The sequence below is a fragment of the Leucopleurus acutus genome, assembly GCF_964270905.1.
Source record: "Leucopleurus acutus genome assembly, chromosome: 6".
NCBI classification, from domain to species: Eukaryota; Metazoa; Chordata; class Mammalia; order Artiodactyla; family Delphinidae; genus Leucopleurus; species Leucopleurus acutus.
The window spans coordinates 37,803,047-37,827,666 of record NC_139149.1 but is presented as its reverse complement, the minus strand read 5'-3'; the positions used below and the strand labels follow the sequence as shown (position 1 = coordinate 37,827,666).

At 45.1% G+C, this 24,620-nt stretch overlaps 1 protein-coding gene across 1 annotated transcript in view; it reads right to left on the bottom strand.

Moving 5' to 3' along the window:
- KIF5C (kinesin family member 5C) overlaps positions 1-24,620 on the bottom strand; it is a gene marked incomplete at both ends in the record, with an annotated part of 148,726 nt that overhangs the window by 39,493 nt on the left and 84,613 nt on the right. The window contains 3 exons of the mRNA XM_082840740.1: positions 8,551-8,699; positions 23,134-23,282; positions 23,653-23,757. Coding sequence (XP_082696866.1) covers positions 8,551-8,699; positions 23,134-23,282; positions 23,653-23,757 — 403 coding nt within the window. The remainder of the gene's footprint in view (positions 1-8,550; positions 8,700-23,133; positions 23,283-23,652; positions 23,758-24,620) is intronic.

Sequence of the window (24,620 nt, the reverse complement as noted above, 5' to 3'; positions counted from 1 at the left end):
TATTTCCGTTTGTCTGGGTGGGCAGGAGTCAGGGATGAATCCCACAACCTAGCAGTGGGTGACCTGCTCTAACCAAAAGTCACAGGCTTGACTACCCCTAAAGCTGCCTTCGTCTTCCACTGAGAAGTTATAGCATTACAAAGTTCCAGAGTTGTCCCAGTTTAGAGAGGTTCAACAAGCTAGCCAACACTGCTCTGAGGCACCTGAAAGTGACCGACAGACACTGCATAAACATGGTCAGTGGGACACCAAGCCACCTATCAAGCCATTTCCTGCTTAACCTCTCACTTTTTGTAAAGGCGAAGAAATAACAATGCCTTTAACACAGCACTGTTCTAAAGATTAATTAAACTAGTATATGTAAAAAACACAAAAGTCCATCTCTTATCCCCTCCTCTTCCTGACAAATTGTCAACTTTTTAGGTTTTGCAGATAAAATATCACTTTTACTTATCCTGAGATTAGTGTTTCTGGGGTCTTCACAATACCTTTGGTAGTTAGAGCTCAATTCCCCCCAAAAATACAATACAGCCATACGAGTAGTGCCTTTAGGGTTTATTTATTTTTAACATCTTTATTGGAGTATAATTGCTTTAGTGTTGTGTTAGCGTCTGCTGCATAACAAAGTGAATCAGCTATACGTACACATATATCCCCATATCCCCTCCCTCTTGCATCTCCCTCCCACCCTCCCTATCCCACCCCTCTAGGTGGTCACAAAGCACCAAGCTGATCTCCCTGCGCTATGCCGCTGCTTCCCGCTAGCCTGGGTTATTTTTATTATTGTGAAAACAATATTTGAAACCTATAGCAGGTTTTCTGGTTTCCCTTGAACAAGTCTCTGAATCGAAGCATCAACATGTCCCCCACAAAACTACATCTAAACAGCGAGCCCATCCCAGTTTTTATTCTAAAGGTCAGGCAGTCAGTATTATTTTTTGCAGCAGCCGTTCAGGCCAAGAAGAACAAAGCAGCAACACACAGGAACAAAAGCAGAGGGTGTCTGGGGGAGAGCACAGCTCCTGCCCAGAGAGGAACCAAGAACAGGTTTTCCCAAACACCGCTGCCCTTCAAAGGACCGAGCAAATGACTTCCAGAAGCGTCCCTGGTAACTACACTGTCCGGCTCACAGACATGTCTGGGGATTGTAAATTCCCAGCACTATGAAGGACCTGACACTAGGCAATCTGTCTCCATGGCAATCTCACAGCATTAATGGGGAATATTCCCTGCAATGTGGGTCTCCGGTGAAGCCCCCATGAGGTGATTATGGAATAACTGATTGTAACACAGAAGACAGCTGCAAACAAACCCTGGAGAAATAATGCCCTAAAATCTGGAGGTAGGAGAACAAGAAAAGGATCACAAATGAAGATTAGCCTCTATTTTTATTCTCCTTTGCATGAAAAGCAAATTTCTCTTAGCTTATCCCTTGAGGATTTATAAGGAAAGAGCTTATAATATTGTAAAGCATTTGCTATTTTAGAATGAAAACTCCGCCTCCCACCCCCCCAAGAAACATTTCCCTTTTTTACATAAGCATTCTGGCATTTCCTAATTTCCTATTGTCAGATGTAATTACCTTTAAGGACTAAAACGATTTGTGTGTACACAGGAGCATTCAGTTGGAGCATACCTATAAGGTTGCAGAGCACTTTAATTATAAAATGAAAACCCCCCAGAGGGCATAAATAACATTTCCACAAGAAGTAGAAATCCATCAATCGCAATAAACAAGAATGACAGACTAATCAAAAATTCTTGTTAGTGCTATTAGTTAAAAAATGCTAAAACAGGCTTTTGGGGGTTTTGTTTTTTCAAAAAAAAAAAAAAAGAAAGAAAGAAAACCATTAGGCTGCCAGTAATTCATTAAAATTTCACACATGAAGTAGCAACAAGCTAGTTATCCTTTTCATAAATGGAGTCCCTACAGCCTCTGGAGAACATAGTAAGGTAATTGGCTTCTCTCTGCAGCTCCAGGGCAAAGATTGGCTGGTCACTCACAGCTTCCGCCAGAAACCAGATCAGATTTGGCAAAGGAGGCACTCTCTTTTAATACCAATTAAACAGGCCCAGTGGCAGACCTAATGGCAGGTAATTTCTATATCAAAGAAACGAAAAGGAAACCTTTAAGTTGCCAGATGGGCAGCTGGATACAAGATGTCATTATATAAATGGGAGGTTTAAAAAAAATCATTCCTTTATGGGACTATTTTGCACTCAAACAGCATCTTTTACCCTATTTCCTCAAGATATTGTAAGAAGTTTAAGACATTCTCTAATCCTTTCTACAGTAATTTTCTAATAAACTGGTCACCCAGGACTCAGCATCCTCTTTACGTTCTTCTTAAACAGGCCACACGATTCTCCTAGCGATCAGTATTTCTATTAGTGTTTCGTTGTGCTCTCAAAAGAAGGAAGAGGGCCTAACAAATTAGACCTCTCAGATGAAATGCTAACTTCTGAAGTTCTACAATAATCATGAGTCTGAGAGAGGGGCCAGCATCTTCTACATATTTAATGCCAAAAAAAGCAAATTGGGTCCGAACTACGGAGGCTGCACAGTTCCACAGAGCCCCCATCTGCCTCGAGGTTACACATTTAGCTACTTGGAGAACCAAGCCTGCTGGCCTGGCAGGTTTTAAGTCTGGAGAACAAATCTGCTCTAGAGATTGCTGATTTTTCCACACCTTCTCAGATTGTGATGAAATAATTTCTTTGCAGGACTTCAGCAGATGGGGTAAATCTACATCCACTCTGTTAGAAAATATTATATTATGCAAGAGATGCTGCAGATATGCAGTTTCATCAGGTCATTTCCCTGCACTTCTGACACCTGGATATTCAGGGCCTCTTTTTCTGACTGAAGTCCTTGAAAAAAGTTATCATTTTTTTTAAGAACAAAATTCAAAGAAGTACCAGAGAAGAGGGCATGTGTGATGACTGACCTGGCAGAGACGGGGAACTATGGACTCAACCCCTCTCTACGCATCATGCCCCTGGGCCTTCAGTCCTCCTTCCCCATCCTCTTGTCTAGAGTCTTTCTGATGGATTGAGGAGGAGGGGGCAGCGGTGAACTAGAAGCTGAACTACCTAAATCTATCCCCACTTACAGGATGGTTCAAATCCTTTCTGTACATCCGATCAACAAGCAACAGAGCTGGAAAAAAAGAAAGATCCTATTTCTGACAGCTGCCCACTCCCTCTATCTGTCCTTAAGCAAGTAGGCTGAACAAGTTTCCATGAGGCTACAGTTGCCAACAGAGCCTCCAGATTTGCAGAAAGACTGCCCGTCGATTCTAGCCCACAAGATGTCACTAGGAGATTGTGGTGGACATGTGTTGTTTTTCAGACACTTGACAGCCACTCTCACAACAGCACCTTGACTGCCTTGTGAGGAATTGCCCTCTCCAGTGCATGTAGTCTTGGTCAGACAACACATGAGGGTGTCCTGTCGTTCCCCAGACAAAGCACACCGCCCAGCGCAGTATCCTCTGACTCTCCAGGGCCTCTGGGTCTCCAATGCACGAGACAAGGATGGAAACACATCTAGAGGGGATCCGCTCCAGGTGTGGCCCCTTATAAGCCCAGTTCCTCAGCTGTTCTTTCAGTTCTGTGAGTCACTCATAGCCTTCTTTTTTTTTTTTTTTAACTGAAGAATAGCTGATTTACAAAGTTGTGTTAGTTTCAGGCATACACCAAAGTGATTCAGTTATACATACACGTCTATTCTTTCTCAGATTCTTATCCGTTATAGGTTATTACAAGATACTGAATGTAGTTCCCTGCTTTCTCTTTTTGTTTAAGCTGGCAGGACCTTCACTGGCCCAGTGGGGAATGGAGCCAGGAGAGTGGAGGGTTCTCCCCACTCCTGCTTTGTAAAAACAAGGTGTGAGGGCTTCCCTGGTGGCGCAGTGGTTGAGAGTCCGCCTGCCGATGCAGGGGACACGGGTTCGTGCCCCGGTCCGGGAAGATCCCACATGCCGCGGAGCGGCTGGGCCCGTGAGCCATGACCGCTGAGCCTGCGCGTCCGGAGCCTGTGCTCCGCAACGGGAGAGGTCACAACAGTGAGAGGCCCACGTACCGCAAAAAAAACAAAATAAAAACAACAAGGTGTGACACACACCCCCCCCCTTAAGCTCCCACGCACATGCCCTGGGCCACGCTGCCTGAATGGCAGTGGCAGAAATGAATTAAGGCTTGGTGTGGTATGTGCATTACTACGAGTCCCAGGCCATGTTCTGAGAATCAATGTTCTACTACACCCAGTGGAGAAAACCGCCAGGCTTGCGTCGGAAGTAGCCCATTAAGCTATAAGAATATAGGTGGAGATGGGGTGAGGACCAGCCTACAGGCATGTAATAGGATAGTATTTCATGGCTTTTGAATGACTGGGCAGGGAATGCTCTCTCCTGTGGCCAACTGTATCAGACGTACCGCTCTTCACTTATTTACAGTATCTGCCTGGGCCCAACTGGCCGCTGAGACATCGTATTATTTTGCCTCTCCTGCTCCTTTGTATTCCTACCTCATTCTGTATAACAGCAAACCGGCAAAAGCACAGGCATGCACACATATGCATGCTTTTCCCTACTACACTCCTCCTCTCCTGCTCTCCTACCGCTGGAGTGGGGCAGCCAAATTCTTAAATGATAAACACTGTGCGAGGAAAGGAATCTCTTTCCCTAGGGAGGGTGCACGCAGCTGACAACGCTCCTTTATCACGTTCTGACTGCAACCCGGGAATATCCATGCGTAGCCGTCGCCGCAGTGAACTCAGCGGCTGCCCTCCCACATGTTTAGAACCAAGGTGCGTACCAAATTTCAGAAGCAAGTTGGAAATATCCTGCCACTTGGGTTGTAGTGGAGGGCACTGCCTCTTCTCTCCACTCCACCTTTCAAAATCCCCGCTCTCTAGTTGACACATCCCAGCCGTGCCCTCGTGACCATGAGGAATCAGGGTGCACGGGACACCACGGAAGGAATTCCAGTCCCCTTTTTTCACACTCATCTCCGTGGCCTAAACACAAACCACCAGGGCGGCACGCAGGCTGCACCCACAAGGGAAAGAGAATGAATTCAGGAGTCAAGCGCCCTGTGGAGTCACCTAGGGCGAGTCTCCTATCCTGCCTCAAGGGCTGCCGGAGGATTAAACACCTAGTCTCTCGGAACAGGACAGAAAGCCTCCGGGTTTTGTTGGATGTGCAGTTAATCCTTAAAATAGTTCTTCATTCACACCTGGTCAAAGGACCACTCCACCATGCCTCCACCTGTCTCCTTTCCCGCCTGACATTTTTATACCACTACAGTAGCTTCTCTACATTTGAAAACTTTTGCTTCCAGAAAAAAAAAGTGTTAGCTTGCCGGACAGGAGAGCTGCATCGATCTCCCTACTCTTAATCACTCAGTGATTACGTGGTAATGGTGGGGGTGAGTGGAGGGGTCTCTCAAGACCCTTCCTCTTCTCTTCCCTCTCCTCTCTTCAGGAGTCTATAGAGGACCTCACCCCTACCTATGACTTCAATTACCTCCAGAAGATCCATGGCAGCTCCCCTGAGCTCCAGACCTAACTTCTTATTTGGCATTTTCACCTGGATGTTACATCGGCACCTCAAACTCCCTTCTCACCTCCCTCGCCTCCCTTCTGGTTCTCCTCCTGTGTTTCTTGTCTCAGGGAGCACTTCTGCCCTCCATCCAACTCAGCAAGCTAGAAAACTTGACACTCTCTCTCCCTACGGCTTACTCCTCACCAAGCACTCCTGATTTCACCTCCTAAATACGTCTCCGGTCCGTCCATCTCTCTCCCTTTCCACTGCCCTGTCTCTCAATTCAACGACTATAACCTCATCTCTGGAAGACCACCCCCGGTCCTAGCCCTCCTCCCACACCCTCCAGTCCATCCTCCAACACAACCAATGGATCTTCAAAAATGTAAATCTCATCATACGATCTGCAGCTGAATAACCTTGAATGGCTTCTCACTGCTTCCAAGATAATGACCAAAATCCTGAACAAGGACTACATAGCCCTGTACGGGCCTGCCTGTCCCTCTCTCACCCATCTCAGTCCATCTCGCCCAGCCCCAGATCTCCACACTGGCCATCGCTCCCGCCCCGTCAGGGTCATTGTAAACCTGGCTCCTCCCACCCTACCCGCACTTCCACCCTCACCTATTTTGCTCAGCTAACTGCTCTGTTTCTCTCAGATCTTATTCCCTAGGTCACTTATTGGGGGAAATCTTTGCTGACTTGAGTCAAGCTCAGGGCCCTCTGCTGTAATAACTCTTAGCACCTTATACTTTCCCTTCTTGATGAACAGCACAGACTAGCATCACACGGTTATTCGTCGCGGTTGAAGACTATCTCCCCCACCAGCCTGTAAGCTCCGTGAGGGCAGAGACCATGCCTGACTGCTCACCCTTTAACTTCCGGCACTGCATTAAACACATGCTTACTTAACAGACATTTATGAAAGTCTATCACGTGTCAGAAACCATACATTAGTTCTCCTGAATTATGTACGTTAAGGGCTTAGGTAGGATCTCACCCTATAGGGCATGGAAAACAGTAAATTTCTGAGTGGATCTGCAAGGTGGGACAAAGAATTAAAATGATGTCAAGGGAGCAATACAAGAGCAGGGGACAGCACCCAAAAGAGATGCAAGGCATGAGCGTGGGTTAGGCAAACAGGGCAGTGGGCAGACCCCAGAGGACAGCTGACTAAGGGATGGAGAACTGGAGGGTTGGAGCTTGGCAAAGGACAGGAAAGAAAAGAAAAACACAAGGTTAGTTGCCCACACCACAGTGTTTCTAAGGCCAGTTCCCCCTCCCCTTGTCAAAAGGCTTTACTGAATGTTCCAGTTGCCCAGCAGAGAAGTGACCCAAGAGAATCCCAGAAATAGAACAAAATTTCATACAGCCACTCCCTGCCTTGCCAAGCACTCCTCCCCACTCTCCTACTCCTGCCAAATTGCAAGGAATCATCCACCAGCCGCAGGTGCTGAATTATTCAATAATTCCAGCAGCTTTCAAAACACTTGTGCAGCTAGAAAATCTCCCCAAAAGAAAAGAATTGTGTTATTTAGGCTACTAGGTCATTTCTTGAACCTCTCTTGAATCCTGGTTGCCCACGTAATTGTTTTTTCAATTGAACAGTAGCTCATGGACATCCCACCCTTCCTAGCAAAAACAGTGGCAAACATATAATCACAAGAGGATCTGCTGCTAACTCTGCAGTTATTAGCAGGCAGGTTACCTGCCAAACCTGCACAGCCATCCCTAGGCTCCTACACTTACCCAAGACTGAGACCTGATGCAGCACCCGAAATAAGTACCAAACGCGGCAGCAGAGAATCTGAAGAACAACCTCCAACTATCCACTATTCCCCTACACACACACCAAGCTGCCTTGTTTCAGTGAAAAAAAAAAGGGGGGGGACTGCTACCTTCTAACCTCCGTCACCAAGCGAAAACCATTAAAATAATCTGTCTGAGCCTGGATCTGGAAACCCTTCTTCAGCACCTCACCCACAACCCACCCACCACTGCATGTCAGCCCTCTGAGATGTTTTCTTTGAGCAGAACGAACCAAAGAGAATGTTTCAGGGAAAAAGAAAAATGAGTCACGAAACAAGCCTTTAAGGCTCCATTTTAGGACAGAGTTTCTTCAGGAATCCCCTATTTCTGGCTCTGAAGAAGCAGAGCATGAAGATGAATTGGGCAAATAAAAATGCAAATATTTGCCAGCGGTGACTTTTAACCCCAAATCGATTATAAGACTCACATAGGAGAGAATGATATTTTTCATTTAATCAAAAGCAATCAGAGCCCCCAAAGTCTTGGGCACTGCCCTCCAAACCTCAAATATGGCTACCAGGGAGTGAATTACAGTGATAGACAGAGGCGCATCTCATTGCAAATAGATTAAGGGAACCTTGTAAACAGTCACTTGCCCACACTAAGCATGTATGTCAGGGGCTTCCCTGGTGGTGCAGTGGTTAAGAATCCGCCTGCCAATGCAGGGCACACGGGTTCGAGCCCTGGTCCGGGAAGATCCCACATGCCGCGGAGCAACTAAGCCCATGTGCCACGACTACTGAGCCTGCGCTCTAGAGCCCGCGAGCCACAACTACTGAAGCCTGCACACCTAGAGCCTGTGCTCTGCAACAAGAGAAGCCACCACAATGAGCAGCCCACGCACCACAAAGAAGAGTAGCCCCCGCTCACTGCAACTAGAGAAAGCCCGCGCACAGCAACAAAGACCCAACGCAGCCAAAAAATAAATTTTAAAAAATTTAAAAACCCTTCCCCCAAAAGACATCGGGGAGTTTGGGTCAAAAAAAAAAAAAAAAAAAAAAAAGAATGTACATCAGCCAAGTGATGGGGTGGGGCGGGGATGAGTGCTAGGGAATAAGACAATATCTGCTTGTTCACATAGGTGGTTGCAAGGCAGGACCAAGCTCCACCATCATCCACTCTTTCCCAAATGCCCCAGGATGCCAACAGTTGTAGGGGGAAAAAAAGCACACGCTCATGCCTCATTCTTCCTTACCATTTCTCCACCTGTTTAGCTCCATCTCCAGATGCTGGAGAACATTCTTCAAAGTCTTGTTTTTCTCTTTCTCTTTTTCATATTTCTTCTTCCATTCTTCTGCTGTCAGCTCCAGGTTCACAGAGACTGTATTCTTGATGGTCTTAGCCCTGGGGTGAAAAACATAAGGGAAAAATTCTGAGCATAGCTACCAGCATTTGCTAAATCATGAATATAATTAAGCCTCAAATTCCTTTCACGCCAGAAGACTGGGACTTGGGGAGCACGAGGGACCCTGGAACTTTTACCTATCACCCTCCTAGCTGTATTAATGGCACCATTATCCCTAAGGCTCTAAACTCACCTTTCCGTTTTTATTTCTCCTTTACTTCCTGCCAGTCTCTAGATCCCATGGGATTTTCGGGGTTTTTTTAATGAATTTATTTATTTATTTATGGTTACGTTGGGTCTTTGTTGCTGCGCATGGGCTTTCTCTAGTTGCGGCACACGGGCTTTCTCTAGTTGCGGCGAGCGGGGGCTACTCTTGGTTGCGGTGCGCAGGCTTCTCATTGCGGTGGTTTCTCTTGTTGTGGAGCACAGGCTCTAGGTGCACGGGCTTAGTTGCTCTGCGGCATGCGGGATCTTCCGGGACCAGGGCTCGAACCCGTGTCCCCTGCACTGGCAGGCGGATTCTTAACCACTGCGCCACCAGGGAAGTCCCAGGATTTTCATTCGAATTATCTCTTGGGGTCTTTCTCTATTCCCTCTGCCACCACCTTGGTCTATGTTCTCAGTAACAACTTATGGTTATAGCGTTTTTCAAACATTCAGCATCCTCCTTGAAGCATCTTACATACCACTACCAGATTCATCTGCCCAAGTAGAGCTTTCTTTCAATTCAGTTAACTATGAAACACTGGGGATATACCAAGACAAACGAGACAAGGTCTCTGGCCTTGGAGCTTACAGTTTCTCATACCAATAAATACACAGACAAATCAGCTGTTTCTCTTACCCACATTTGGTACCTAGAATCATCCCTGATGTGTTTAACACATGCCAACACATGACACCCGAGACAGGTGGGCCACTTTATGAACTCAGCCTGGCCAGGTGAGACCGTGGCTCCCTGCCAGGCACATCCTTCCCCACCACCCAGGCAACTGTCACCAAGTACGAGTGGAGGGCCCACTTTTCTCAAGAAAAGTCAGAAATTAAGATTTTTATTTGTATCTCCCAGCTTAAGACAATTCTTCAGAATGATGTGTGGGACAAACAAACATGTCTAATGGACACCATTTTGCCACTTGGGGTATAAGAGATGGAGTGGCCTCCTAGGAGGGATGGCCTGGGATGGAGTGTGATGCCACAGTGGATTTTTGGACAGTATCTCAAGGGAGCAAGAAGTGAGAGTTAAGGCACTGGGGGCTCCAGCCAGTAATGAAAACCAAATACATGATTCACTGACTTATGCACAAAAATGAACACATAAGCAGATCTGTCCAATTAAAAAGTAAATTGATGGAGGGAGATGCAAGAGGGAAGAGGTATGGGGACATATGTATATGTATAACTGATTCATTTTGTTATAAGGCAGAAACTAACACACCACTGTAAGGCAATTATACTCCAATAAAGATGTTTAAAAAAAAAAAAGTAGGGCTTCCCTGGTGGCCCAGTGGTTCAGAGTCCGCCTGCCGATGCAGGGGACGTGGGTTCGTGCCCCGGTCCGGGAAGATCCCACATGCCGCGGAGCGGCTGGGCCCGTGAGCCATGGCCGCTGAGCCTGCGCGTCCGGAGCCTGTGCTCCGCAACGGGAGAGGCCACAACAGTGAGAGGCCCGCGTACCACAAAAAAAAAAAAAAAAGTAAATTGACGATGGCAGAATTCCACTTATTGCATACTTCTGAAGAAGTACAAACTTCATTTAAAAATATGTGATATCCTGTTTTATTTGCTATTGACTTTTTCACTTTAAACTCCCACCAGTTCTTGTCCTGTCACATTTGCTGGCACTATCTGATGTGTGATTCCGGTTAATTGCTGTTGTCATGAAATGACATTTTGGACATGATTTCTATTACAGTGAAAGAAATTCAGCAGTCCTCACCAGTGCTGCAGACGTCATTCCAAAAATTAATTCCTAAAGCAGACAACTAAATAACCCAACTGTCAAAAGAGGAGTTAAATGATTTCAATGTAATCATTTCAGTGTAATTCTCCCTCACTCACTGTAGCTTAAGGCTGCTGTCCCCAGAAGTGCTTCAACTCTAATTTTTCAAATAACAGCAATCTTATTGCTACTTTAAAGTCTATGCTGATTTGACACTTTCACCTCACCTTCTAACATCCTCAGGCAGTGTCGTGGGTGTTTCTCAGATACAAGCACAAACACTGCAGCATCCATTACCAACTTAGGTTAGTAAGAAAGTGAACAATAACCCATGGCTGAAATGCTTGTGGACATTTAAGGGTATACTTTGAGGATACTAATCTTTTTTTTTTTTTTAACATTTCTTCCTTCCTTCCTTCCTCCCTCCCTCCCTCCCTCCCTCCCTCCCTTCCTTCATTTCTGCGTTGGGTCTTTGTTGCTGCACACGGGCTTTCTCTAGTTGTGGCGAGCAGGGGCTGCTCTTTGTTGTGGTGCGCAGGCTTCTCACTGTGGTGGCTTCTCTTGTTGTGGAGCATGGGCTCCAGGTTTGTGGGCTTCAGTAGTTGTGGCACACAGGCTCAGCAGTTGTGGCTTGTGGGATCTAGAGCGCAGGCTCAGTAGTTGTGGCGCATGGGCTTAGTTGCTCTGCGGCGTGTGGGATCTTCCCGGACCAGGGCTCGAACCCGTGTCCCCTGAATTAGCAGGCAGATTCTTTTTTCTGTTTGTTTTTTGTTTTGTTTTGTTTTGTTTTTGCGGTACGCGGGCCTCTCACTGTTGTGGCCTCTCCCGTTGCGGAGCACAGGCTCCGGACGCGCAGGCTCAGCGGCCATGGCTCACAGGCCCAGCCGCTCCGCGGCATGTGGGATCTTCCCGGACCGGGGCACGAACCCGTGTCCCCTGCATTGGCAGGCGGACTCTCAAACACTGCGCCACCAGGGAAGCCCGGCAGGCAGATTCTTAACCACTGCACCACCAGGGAAGTCCAAGGCTACTAATCTTACTTTTTACATCATAAAGATTCTCTTGATTTCCAGCGATACTAGAAAGAGAAGAGTAGAGCCTTTATGCTATACTCAGGCAGGTTTAGCCACAAGTCCAATTTTGTGAGCGGACCCAACAAGGTTATCCCTCGTATAGCTGAACCTCATTCTCAAAGTTCTTTTAAGTTGTTGAGAAAATTCTTTTTCTCCCATTTCTGTAGTAATTTGAGTCCTGGCAAGAGATAGTCTACTCAAATTGGGAAGAGCTTAACAAAGGTATGGGAAGGGTGATGGGAAATAACAAGGGATAATGGGTACCCCACATTAGTGATGGGGGTGCCGTTACCACCCTTAGGCTAAAGGGGTCCCAGAGGGAGGGAGCTATACGAAGAAGGCTGTCCATACTCACAGATACAGAGAACGAACTAGTGGTTACCAGTGGGGAGAGGGAAGTGGGGAGGGGCAAGATAGGGGTAGGGGATTAAGAGGTACAAACCACAATGCATAAAATAAATATGCTACAAGGATATATTGTACAGCACAGGGAATATAGCCCATATTTTATAATAACTATAAATGGAGTATAACCTTTAAAAATTGTGAACCACTGTTTTGTACACCTGTAATTATATAATATTGTACATCAACTATACTTCAATTTTTAAAAAAGAGAACAAATTAAAAAAAAATTTTAACCCTTAAAAAAAAGAAGAAGGCTTCCCAGTAGAAGCTGTAACAGTCTTTGGTCTAAGAACACAGCCAACCCAAAGTGACCCTTCAGGGAAGGAGTCAAGAAATTAATACCCTGACCTCACTCTCTCCTCTCCTTATGACTGCCTGCCCATGTTCCTTCCCCATTGGTGGAAGCTAACTGGAAGCCAGAGGCAAGGGAGCCCATTGTAGCTGTCCAGACTGGTCACTGTCCCAGGGCACAGAGCAGAGCAGAGATGGTACAGAAACAATCCAGAGGAGCAGATGGAAGATACACAACCCAACTCCCATTTGGAACTGAGAACAATGGCGGGAAACCACGTCTCCTGCTGCTGTCCTAGACACTCCATTCAGTCCCAGATGAGGCAAAAACATCATGCCTCCCCACCCACTAAAGGTAGAACATGAAGAAATCAGCTAACACTGAATGGGAGAGAGATTAATTAGCCCACAGGTGTTCTACAGATTTAAAATAATCTGAGATAAAATCTCAGGAGTTTTGCATGTGTCTGTAGAAATTGACAACCTGATTCTAAGATTTATAATAAAAATAAAGAGGGCCGAGAATAGCAAAGACAGTTTTGAAGGACAAAGCTAGAGGATGGAATATCAACATATTATAAAGCCACAGTAATTGAAACTGATTAAATAGTCCAGAAACTTTAGAATAGAAACAGAATAGATTATCCAGAAACAGACACTCAGCTATGTAGCCATTTGCTTTATAACAAAGGTGCGCGTACAGCACAGAGGGAAGGGATGGTCCTTTCAGTACACGGTGCTGGGGCAGGGGTGGAGGTGACGATCTTTATCAACTCCCCCAGTAACATATAAGAAATTCTATTACAGATGAATCATATGCATAAACGTGAAAGGTAAAACAATAAAGCTGCTAGAAGAAAACAGGAGAGTATCTTTAAGACCTCGGGGTAGGCAAAGATTAATTTCTTAAATAGAATAGAAAGAAAAGATAAATTTGACCTCATAAAAATTTAAAACCCTCTCTTCATTAAAAGAATTAAAACATACGCTGCAAAGTGAGAGAAGATATAAACAATCCATATATCTGCCAAAGGACTTATCCAGAATAATCCCTATAAATCAATCAGAAGAAAAGCAGACAACGGGTGAAAACACTGGGCAAAGACCCGAATAGGAACTTCACAAAAGAAGTGCCAATAAATACCACCCACAAAGGGTGCCTTCAGGGAGATGCAAAATAAAATGACAACAGGATACTTCTACACACCCAACAGGATGGTTAAAAAATTTTAAACTGATAATACCAAGTGTTGATGGGGATGTGCAGTGACTATAATACTCAATTGCTACTAGAGGGAGTATAGGCTATTCCAATCATTTTAGAAAACTCTTTGGTACTATCTATTAAAACTAAATATCTTACATCCTGTGAGCTAGCAATTCCACTCATAGGTATATAACTGACAGAAATGAGGACATATGTTCACCTAAAGACATGACAACGAATGTCACAGCAACTTCATTTATAATAGCCACAAGCTGAAAACAATACAAATAACCGTCAACAGTAGAATGGATACATACATGCCATATTCATACAACAAAATATTATCTGACTATGAAAACTGAACTACTCCTACACCTAACAATGTAGTGTACTTCACAGATACAGTGTTGCATAAAAGAAGCCAGATACCAAATAATACTGCATGTTTCTATTTGTATCAAGTTCAAAGACAGCAAACAGTCATCTAAGTTGACAGAAGTCAGAATGACACTTACCCTTGAGAGTTGGGTACTGACTGGGAGGGTTCAAAGAGAGGCTTCTAAGATGCCAGGTGGTGGTTACATGTGAATATACATGTATATTTAAATTTTTACTGAGTTGCATACTTAAATGTATTTTACTATATGTATGCTATATTCAACAAAAATAAGTTAAGAAAAATAAATTGATGTGGAAAGAAATCAAGTCAGATACAAATATTTCTAAACTGTGGAAGAAACAAGAGTTACTAAGAGAGATACTGAACTTCTGTGCCTGGATTTATTTCTTTTTAATAGAACAAATATTCTCCTATCTAGGAGGTTGAAACCAACCTTGCAAAATGAAATAAAGAGTGTCTTGGTCCCTTGCTCCCACAAGAGACCTAGAATAAAAGGATGATGAACATGTATAATCTCTTGTTGCTTCTTACCATGAACTTTAGGAAAATCTACAGAGTAAAAGGGCCTAATGATTAGGTTCTATCTAATTTTGCCGCCAGTGTGGATTAGCTAGTGGTCTGATGAGTTTTGTTTTGTTTTGTTTTGTTTTTGCCTTGTTCACCGCAGAGCATGTCCAAGTGTCTTCCAGCTCTCATACTCATTGCTCTTTTATTTTGGTATTTTCCACATACGTGCTAGCTGTCAATCACACTAAGCAGTGTTACATCTGGACCCTCTGTTCAAACACAGTGAATAAACATGGATCCTGGGCACTCAGGACACAGTGCCAGGACCCATGAGCATTTCCTGCTCAGCCTGGTTTGCAAAAGGATTTCAGGTAGCTAACAAGGAAACATAAAATTGATGGGATAGCAGAAATTAAGAAATGCTCTTAAGGCAGGTTTTATCATTTTTTCTAGCTGAAGCTATATAGCAATAGCAATACCACCCAGCCCCATAGTTTTGAGACATCACCTCCTTGATACAGGAAAAAAACCCAATAATCCATGGGAGCCTTACCATAGCCATGAACTGACTACTCATTCATCATCTTTATGGGTCAATCTCACTCTGCTAACATGTGATTAATCCAGTGTGACCTCATCACTCACAAGGGAGCACAAAAGTATCTTGGGTCTTCACTTTCAGAGATCCTCAGTTTGGTTTTTCAACCAGATCCCCTAAGCTGTATACAGAAATAAATGCCTGTTCCACAAGCTATGACCACAGCAGACACTGAGCAAAATCCTAACCAAAGGCTACTTAGGGGAAGAACCTTAATTGATATTAGGTTTACAGCTTGATAGCAAGACCTACTTAGCAGGAATGAGTCAAATCTTAAAGGTACAATGATCAGGGTTTCTGTTTTGCAGTTTTTCTTTGTTTCAGCTTTCTTTAGAGAGATAAGCACCACTTAAATAATACGATCTAGGCCTGCACCAGATATAATATCTCTTCTCCCCATAGGGAGGGAACCAGGATCCGGTTTTTAAAAGATCTCAAAGCTAATGAATGTTAACCATTTTTGGAGAAGGCAGACCAAGCATAGCAGACAGAGAGCAGAGGCCACAGTACATACTCCACCTAGATCTCCATACAAACACAGTTACGTCAGAAGAGGATACACTGACATATTCCACTGAAGGATGGCAAGAGGGAGACTCTACCCCTCTGTCCTCACGTGTTCTGTTATGTCCTCCTCAGCACCTCTCAGTTCCGCTGTCACTGAACTCGCAATTTACTTGTTCAGAACCACATGCCCAGGCTTCCAAGATTACTGATCGTGTCCATTTCTACCACCTTCATTAAGCCCCCATATGTGATGTCACCATTATTTGGCACCTGAATCAAACCCTTGTTGAAGAGGGGAAGTCGTAGAACCACTGGTTCACATCACTCTATGTCCTGTTAAATCCCATCCCCACCTATTTCCTGAATAATTGCCTATATTTGTACTTTCTGGCCAAGATCAGTTCTAAATGATATAGAAACTACATACTGTTGGAGTTTCTTCAAATTACCTCGGCCTCCCCTGGAACAGCCAGGAAGATGTTTGCTCTTGGTACCTTCCTATCTCTTGTTTTCAGCATTTTCTTTCCCTCTCCAGGATAGTAGTGGCATTTGAACAAGGAGCTCTAGACAAACCCACACCTTCAATGCATAGAATAAATCTGTAATGCATGATTCCACATGGCGAATGGTGTGCGTGAGAGAGAGATAAAGAGACTGAGATCTCTTGTGGGGTGGAAGAGGGTAGCCCAGCATCCCTCTCTATCAGTCAGGGTTCTCCAGAGAAACAGAACCAACAGGAGGGAGGGAGGGAGAGAGAGAGAGAGAGAGAGAGATCTTATATATCTGATATCTTATGTATCAGAGAGGATATCTATCTATCTATCTATCTATCTATTGAAATTGTCTCACTGGAAACTCAGGCAGAAATCGATGCTACAGTCTTGAGGCAGTCTCTTCTCCAGAAAACCTCAGTTTTTGCTCTTAACGTCTTCATCTGATTGGATGAGCCTCACCCCTATTATGGAGGATAATGTGCTTTACTTAAAGTCAACTAATGGTAGATGGTATCCACAAAAAAATTTCAGACCTAGGTTAGTGTTTGATTAAATAATTGGCTACTACAGCCTAGTCAAGTTAACACATAAAACCATCACACCTAATCTGCTCTGGGTCCTAGTTCCCATATAAAACACCTCACCTTCTTCTGGACACATGACTGCCGCAAAGCACCTTTCCATTTCCCGGTAAGGCCATTTCCCTGCCCATGAGTCGGGGATGTAGGGAAGGAGAAATTAAAAGCTTTAAATTTTGTCTTTTGAAAAATTTTAATCTCCGGAGAAACATTAAGAAATGACCAGCTTGGATAAAGATTTGGCGTCTGGTTAAACTAACTGTCATCCACAGCGTTTCCTCCTCCAAGAGCAAAAATTAACCCTATTGGGCTTCCCTGGTGGCACAGTGGTTGAGAGTCCGCCTGCCGATGCAGGCGACACGGGTTCGTGCCCCGGTCCGGGAAGATCCCACATGCCGCGGAGCGGCTGGGCCCGTGAGCCATGGCCGCTGAGCCTGCGCGTCCGGAGCCTGTGCTCCGCAACGGGAGAGGCCACAGCAGTGAGAGGCCCGCGTACCGCAAAAAAAAAAAAAAATTAACCCTGCTGGTGTTTGGCAACAGGCCCTCCAACAGGGGGTGACTTGATTCTTTCTCCATCCTATGTCAAACCTGCAGCCAAGCATCTCCCTTGGCCAAAGCGCTTGCTCTAGTCCCGCAGGGAACTTGTTGTTATGCTCTGGGGACATGCATTTTGCACACACACCACCCAGGCTCTGCCTAATCCAGCTGCCATTAAACTGAGCATGAAATGGCACAAGTTTGTTTTCAAAAAGTGCACGTCGGAAAAGAAAGAAGAATATTACCTTTCCTAAACGATCCATTCTCCTTTCACATTTAACATATAAGTAAGGCCTTTGAATTATTCATGCTGGATCAATCAAACTCTTGGTGTCAACAATGTGCTGATTCAGGCTTTTTCTCAACTGACTGGTCTGCCCCCTGGGGACCCACCTTTCCCTCATTACCATCACAAATCAAGGTACGTTAAATAGGCTTCCATGATTGGGTGATTTGATAATTGTTAACTGGGTGATTTCCACACTTCTAAAACTTAAAAATAACCGTTTTGAATAGTGCTATGAAAGTACTTTGGGGACTTCCCTGGTGGTGCAGTGGTTAAGAATCCGCCTGCCAATGCAGGGGATACAGGTTCAAGCCCTGATCCAGGAAGATCCCACATGCCCTGGAGCAACTAATCCCAGTGCGCCACGACTACTGAGCCTGTGCTCTAGAGCCCGCGAGACACAACCACTGAGCCCATGTGCCACAACTACTGAAGCCCACGTGCCTAGAGCCCGTGCTCCGCAACAAGAGACACCACTACAATGAGAAGCCCGCACACCACAACTAGAGAAAGCTGAGTGCAGAGATGAAGACCCAATGCAGCAATTAAATAAATAAATTTATTAAGCTTAAAAAAAAAAAGAACACATTACCTTTCCTCCAAAGGTTTCAGTACACCTGACAGCACTTCATTTTAAAAAAAAAAAGGGGGGGCTTCCCTGGTGGCGCAGTGGTTGAGAATCTGCCTGCCGATGCAGGGGACACGGGTTCGAGCCCTGGTCTGGGAAGATCCCACATGCCGCGGAGCAACTGGGCCCGTGAGCCACAACTACTGAGCCTGCGCGTCTGGAGCCTGTGCTCCGCAACAAGAGAGGCCGCAATAGTGAGAGGCCCGCGCACCGCAATGAAGAGTGGACCCCCTTGCCGCAACTAGAGAAAGCCCTCGCACAGAAACGAAGACCCAACACAGCTAAAAATAAATAAATAAATGTATTTTTTTAAAAAAAAAAAGTACTTTGGAAGACTAATTAAAGACTAAGAGATGAAACTCTGGGAGCCAGATGAAAAAGAAAAATTGGTGAAAGTGCTCTAATTTGAGTCCCCATCCCTTAAAGCAGGAAGTGTTCAGCTTCCTGACAGAGGACTGCTTTTTGACTCTCTGCTGCCCTCAGGCACCTGTATACTCTGTCATGTTTCTACTGTATCAAAGGACCTACTACTGTTTTATTCAGAACATCAATACAGTACAGCCTAGCAACAAACATGGACTTTCTTTGTGTCCTTGAAAGAACCACGTGGCAAGAACTAAGGAACTTCATGCTGCCCTTAGGTTTGGCCACCCCTGCAACAAGAATATCATGAACACTCGTTATACTGAATTTGGGAGATGCCCGGCAGTCTTTTCTGAGTTCATAGTGCTTAATCTCATTAGCTATCAGATACCATGTCTAATCTGATGTTCAGACTCATGTCTGCGTGTAATTGGGTTCAATGTGTGTAGTTAACAATAAAGCGGGTACTGGCCCCACAGAGAAGTTAGATGTCTTTGAAGAATCCATTAACTAACTCGAAGATGGAGGAAAGGGAACAAAATTTCACACATTTCTAATTAAGGGCAGGAAAACAAACCAGATCGAAACCCAACCAAATTTCTGGACATAATGGTGTCAGAGTTCAGCAACCGCTCTAATGTTCTAGGGATTCCTACATAATAAGCATTAGGTTCCTCTGTTCATTCATTTTGATAACATTTGTCTGCTGACCACCTACGGTGTCCTAGTTGTCCTAGGTGCTTGTTGGGACAACAGAGGCTGGTAATAAACTAGTCCTTGTCTTCATGGAGCCTAGTATCCAGATGACTCTGACTAAAGATTATAGACCAACCTATTTCATTTGAAAATATAATTGACATACTATTTATTTCCTGGAATCCTAAATTATCAGCAGGATTTCTTTTTTTTTTTTAACAAGCATACTAAGGGTCTTTTTATTTTTATATTTTTTAACATCTTTATTGGAGCATAATTGCTTTACAATGTTGTATTAGTTTCTGCTGTATAACAAAGTGAATCAGCTGTATGTATACATATATCCCCACATCCCCTCCCTCTTGCATCTCCCTCCCTCCCACCCTCCCTATCCCACCCCTCTAGGTGGTCACAAAGCACCGAGCTGATCTCCCTGTGCTATGCGGCTGCTTCCCACTAGCTATCTATTTTACATTTGGTAGTGTATACATGTCAATGCTACTCTCTCACTTTGTTCCAGCTTACCCTTCCCCCTCCCCGTGTCCTCAAGTACATTCTCTACATCTGCGTCTTTACTCCTGTGCTGCCCCTAAGTTCATCAGTACCTTTTCTCTTTTTTCTTAGATTACATATATCTATATATAGATTCCATAAATACGGTATTTATTTTTCTCTTTCTGACTTACTTCAGTCTGTATGACAGTCTCTAGGTCCATCCACCTCACTACAAATAACTCAGTTTCGTTTCTTTTATTGTGTATATGTGCCACATGTTTTTTCTTTCTTTTTTTTTTTTGTTGCGGTACGCGGGCCTCTCACTGCTGTGGCCTCTCCCGTTGCGGAGCACAGGCTCCGGACGCGCAGGCTCAGCGGCCATGGCTCACGGACCTAGCCACTCCGCGGCATGTGGGGTCTTCCCGGACCGGGGCACAAACCCGTGTCCCCTGCATCAGCAGGCAGACTCTCAACCACTGCGCCACTAGGGAAGCCCTGTGCCACATGTTTTTGATCCATTCATCTGTCGATGGACACTTAGGTTGCTTCCATGTCCTGCCTATTGTAAATAGAGCTGCAGTGAACATTGTGGTACATGTCTCTTTTTGAATTATGGTTTTCTCAGGGTATATGCCCAGTAGTGGGATTGCTGGGTTGTATGGTGGCTCTATTTTTAGTTTTTTAAGGAATCTGTTCTCCATAGTGGCTGTATCAGTTTACATTCCCACCAACAGTGCAAAAGGGTTCCCTTTCTCCACACCCTCTCTAGCATTTATTGTTTGTAGATTTTTTGATGATGGCCATTCTGACTGGTGTGAGGTGATACCTCACTGTACTTTTGATTTGCATCTCTCTAATGATTAGTGATGTTGAGCATCCTTTCATGTGTTTGTTGGCCATCTGTGTATCTTCTTTGGAGAAATGTCTATTTAAGTCTTCTTCAGCAGGATTTCTTTAATCATTCATTCCAGAACTTTAATTCTACTCCTACTTCATTCAGTCCTGATCCTTATATTACACCCATATCCTTGTACATTATGTCACGTTCAGTCCAGTCCCATACATGACCATGACTTTCCCAAGCCTGTTGAAAGATGGAGGAAAGGGGGGACTTGCAATCACTGGACACCTTATTCTGTGCCAGCCCTTGTGCTACGTAAAAACTGAAGCAACTCATTTAATCCTCCCAATAATTATCAGAAGTAGGTGTTATTATATTTCTTCATATAGGCAAGGAGATTCAGGCTCCAAGAGAAGGAAATGAGAGAAAAAAATGGGTGAGAAGCAGAGCTTAGCTTCAAAGCTGGAGTAACTGACTCCAGAGGGCTGTGCTCATCAAGGTCCCTGATCAAGCAGCCCACATGGAAGAGGCTGTGGGTCAAATGATATAGTCTCGGTCCTATAACATCCCGCACATTTAGTTATTTACTGGCTGTGCGGTCTCAGGGGCAGGACCTAATGGCTTGGAGCCAAAGCTTCAATTTCACCCTCTGCACAAAGGGGAGAGATGCCTACCTGATAGAATTTCTATGAGGATTTTGACATGCCTGGCACACACTAGTTCCTTTAAAAAAGTGCTAGTGGGTTTCCCTGGTGGCGCAGTGGTTGAGGGTCCGCCTGCAGATGCAGGAGACACGGGTTCCTGCCCTGGTCCGGGCAGATCCCACATGCCGTGGAGCGGCTGGGCCCGTGAGCCATGGCCACTGAGCCTGCGCAACCGGAGCCTGTGCTCCGCAACGGGAGAGGCCACAGCAGTGAGAGGCCCACATACCGCAAAAACAAGAAACGAACAGAAAAAGAAACCAGGAGAGATGGGGCAGGCAGGATGATCCCCGCAGTACTCTACGTTTCCCATAAACAGATGCAGGTTTATAGGTATTCTGTGACCCTTAAGAAAAAGTAGGTGTTATCCTACTGCAATCCATTGACCTAAGCATTGTGCTAATCAAGGAAGTGATCTGAGAGGAAGTAAAGGACCCAAATCCAATTTAAAAGATATATTAGTTCTACAACCATTCTGTGTAATTATTATTTATTTAGACATCCCACAGGTGCCATGACTGGGTAATTCTATGTTCTGTTGAGGGTTCAGGAAATGACTGGGGTTTAATGCAGTTTAAACAAGCCGTAACAATCTCCCATTCAGAATGCCGACCACCATCTGGCCTTTCGCTAGGCATCTTAAACGATTTCTCAGGCATAACCACACAACACACTCCCAGGAGGAAGGCGGAGGGAGTGCTCCGTGCATAAGGCAGCTGGAGCCCACAGAGAACTGGTAACTTGTCTAAAGATCACACAGTTGTTTGAAGGGAACGACAGCAGCAGAATCCGCAACTCCCAACCTCAGGTTCAGGCTCAGCCCATTGAGCATGGAAGATGCTCAGATGGCCCCAAGCCACAGCACCCCAGCACTCTGGGAACTAGCAGCTGAGGCAGCCATGCAGGGAGGATGGGGCTCAAGACCTGGAACTGACAGACCATGACTGAAGATCAAGAAAGGAAGGAATGAACTAATCCATACCCATGAATGTTGTTGTAGGATTACTTTTTTTTTTTTTTTTTTTTGCGTTATGCAGGCCTCTCACCGCTGTAGGCTCTCCTGTTGCAGAGCACAGGCTCCGGACGCACAGCTCAGCAGCCATGACTCACGGGCCCAGCCGCTCCACGGCATGTGGGATCTTCCCAGACCGGGGCCGAACCCGTGTTCCCTGCATCGGCAGGCGGACTCTCAACCACTGCGCCACCAGGGAAGCCCTGTCGTAGGATTACTGACTGTCCTTGCTGCCTACCTCGTAAAATTCTCAGACATCTAGGAAATATCCTTCAGACATTTTTGAAGGTGAGAAGAGGGTGGCCACCCTCCCCTTCCCTCAGCATACATGCTGCATCTCCTACCCCCAGGGTAAGTATCAGTATTTCTTCTCCCCACCCTTTTATATTTATGCAACTACTCTACAATCACCTAAGTTTCAGTTATTCTATCAAGTAAATTTGCAATGGATCGCAAATACTGAAGTACTTACTGGTAGTAGTGGTACCACTAATCATACTACCAAGACTGGCAGTTACCAGTCGAGTTATATACACTTGAAATCCTGTGAACCTGAGAGACTTAACTGCATGACGAACAAAAGTAACACTCCACGGAAATAACCAACAATCACATCTATAATAAGTTTGAGTTGTCTTTTTCAGCATCATACCTTTGACAGGCATATTCCTACCCATTATTTTAAAACATAATTGTTCCTTTGGCCTCAATAAATGATGTCTCAAGTTTACAGGTCACCTGCTAGATGCAATTTACTAACAGGCTGCTTGCTTCCCCACTCTGTTCCCTCTCTGACCCTAGCCCCTCGCTGCTCACTCCTAACACCTAAGACCCAGCTCAGACCATAGGTTACGAGAGGCCACGCCCACCTTTGTCCAAACATTAGCGTTGACTTGGTCTCAGCTTCATTGAACACCGAGGGAGAACAGCAAATAACGATGGTGGTTCTACAGTTCCCGCCCAGAGAGTCCTGAAGAATCCGAGTCATCTTGCTGTCCCGGTATGGCACGTGTGTTTTCTATTTAGGAAAAGAAAACGTATTGGCTGTTACAGCCCATTCAAAGAGAAAATACAGAGGCAAGCCAGTTAGTGATGGGAGCTGGGCTTAGAAACATGTGAAATAAAAACCTGTTGCCTGGTCTTTGGATCTTGCCAAAGTTTAGAATGCCCATTCTGGGACCACCCGGGTCATACGAAATTAGCATCACCATTCACACATTTTAATGGGCTAGATTTCCCAGCAAGCAGGGCGTCCACAGCCAGGATTCCCCCTGTCCCTTTCTGAACAAAAACAAATGAATCTCTGGGGTGTGTGGCAAAGAGAGTACACGAACTCAAAAGGTGACTTCTCATAATATCATTGAATAGATGGGGACAGGATCACTTACTGTCCCTTCTGCCAAGGCAGAGATCACGTTTCCAAGAGCAGACAAAGACTTATTGATATTTTTAGCTTCGTCGAGAACAGCTCCCTCGGCACCAGTTTTGCTGACCTACCAGAGAGAAGAGAAAACAGTGAGCTGCACAGGACAGCAAAAGCACAGAGGAGAAAATTCCAATTCACAGGAGGGCAAGCGGGGAGGAAGGGACTGACGTGAATCCTCCTGGAATGCAGGGGAAAATAAAGGTAAGTAAGAATCATGGTGATAAAACCTTCCCTTGTACCTGAGGCTGGGCATTTGTTCTCTCTTATTGTCATTTTCCTCTCAACTAGGTTTTACGGGGAACACCTGAGATGCCTCAAGTGTAGAGCTGCGGATGCTTCCCAGGGGACATTTGTCCAGGGACACCAGGCTCCAAAAGTGCTGTCGCTACAGAAAGGCTGCGGTCCTGCGAGACTGAACCACAGTCTACATGCCCAGGAAGCATTAAGAGAAAACACGGTCCCAGCCACAATGAATGCACTATTGGGAAAGCGTAGATTACAAGCTCCAACTTCAAGCAAAGGACAAGAAGTGGTAGGGATGGTTATCTGGACTCTCTGCTCCTTCCCTACTTATTCCCATAGCAAGAAAAAAAAGGAACAATCATCCAAAAGGAAAAATACTCGACAAGCCATGTAAGGCAAGAAAATGTACATTACATAGTGAATTTGTCTTTTTTCCTCTGCAGTTAGAGGGACCATGCACCATTCCTCCTCGGCTGTGTTATTACTGGTAATTTCCTATTTACAGCATTTGCTCTAGGTAGAAAGCAGTTCACAGATGCTAGAAAAAAGGGAACTCAACATGATTCATAGCTCTGCTGACTGGACAAACGACACGGCGGGGAGCGGCTGCGCTCTGAAGAAAGAAAGAAAAGCAGGGAAATGATTTTAAACTGTGCGAAGATGGATTTCAATTCTGTATAAAGGAGA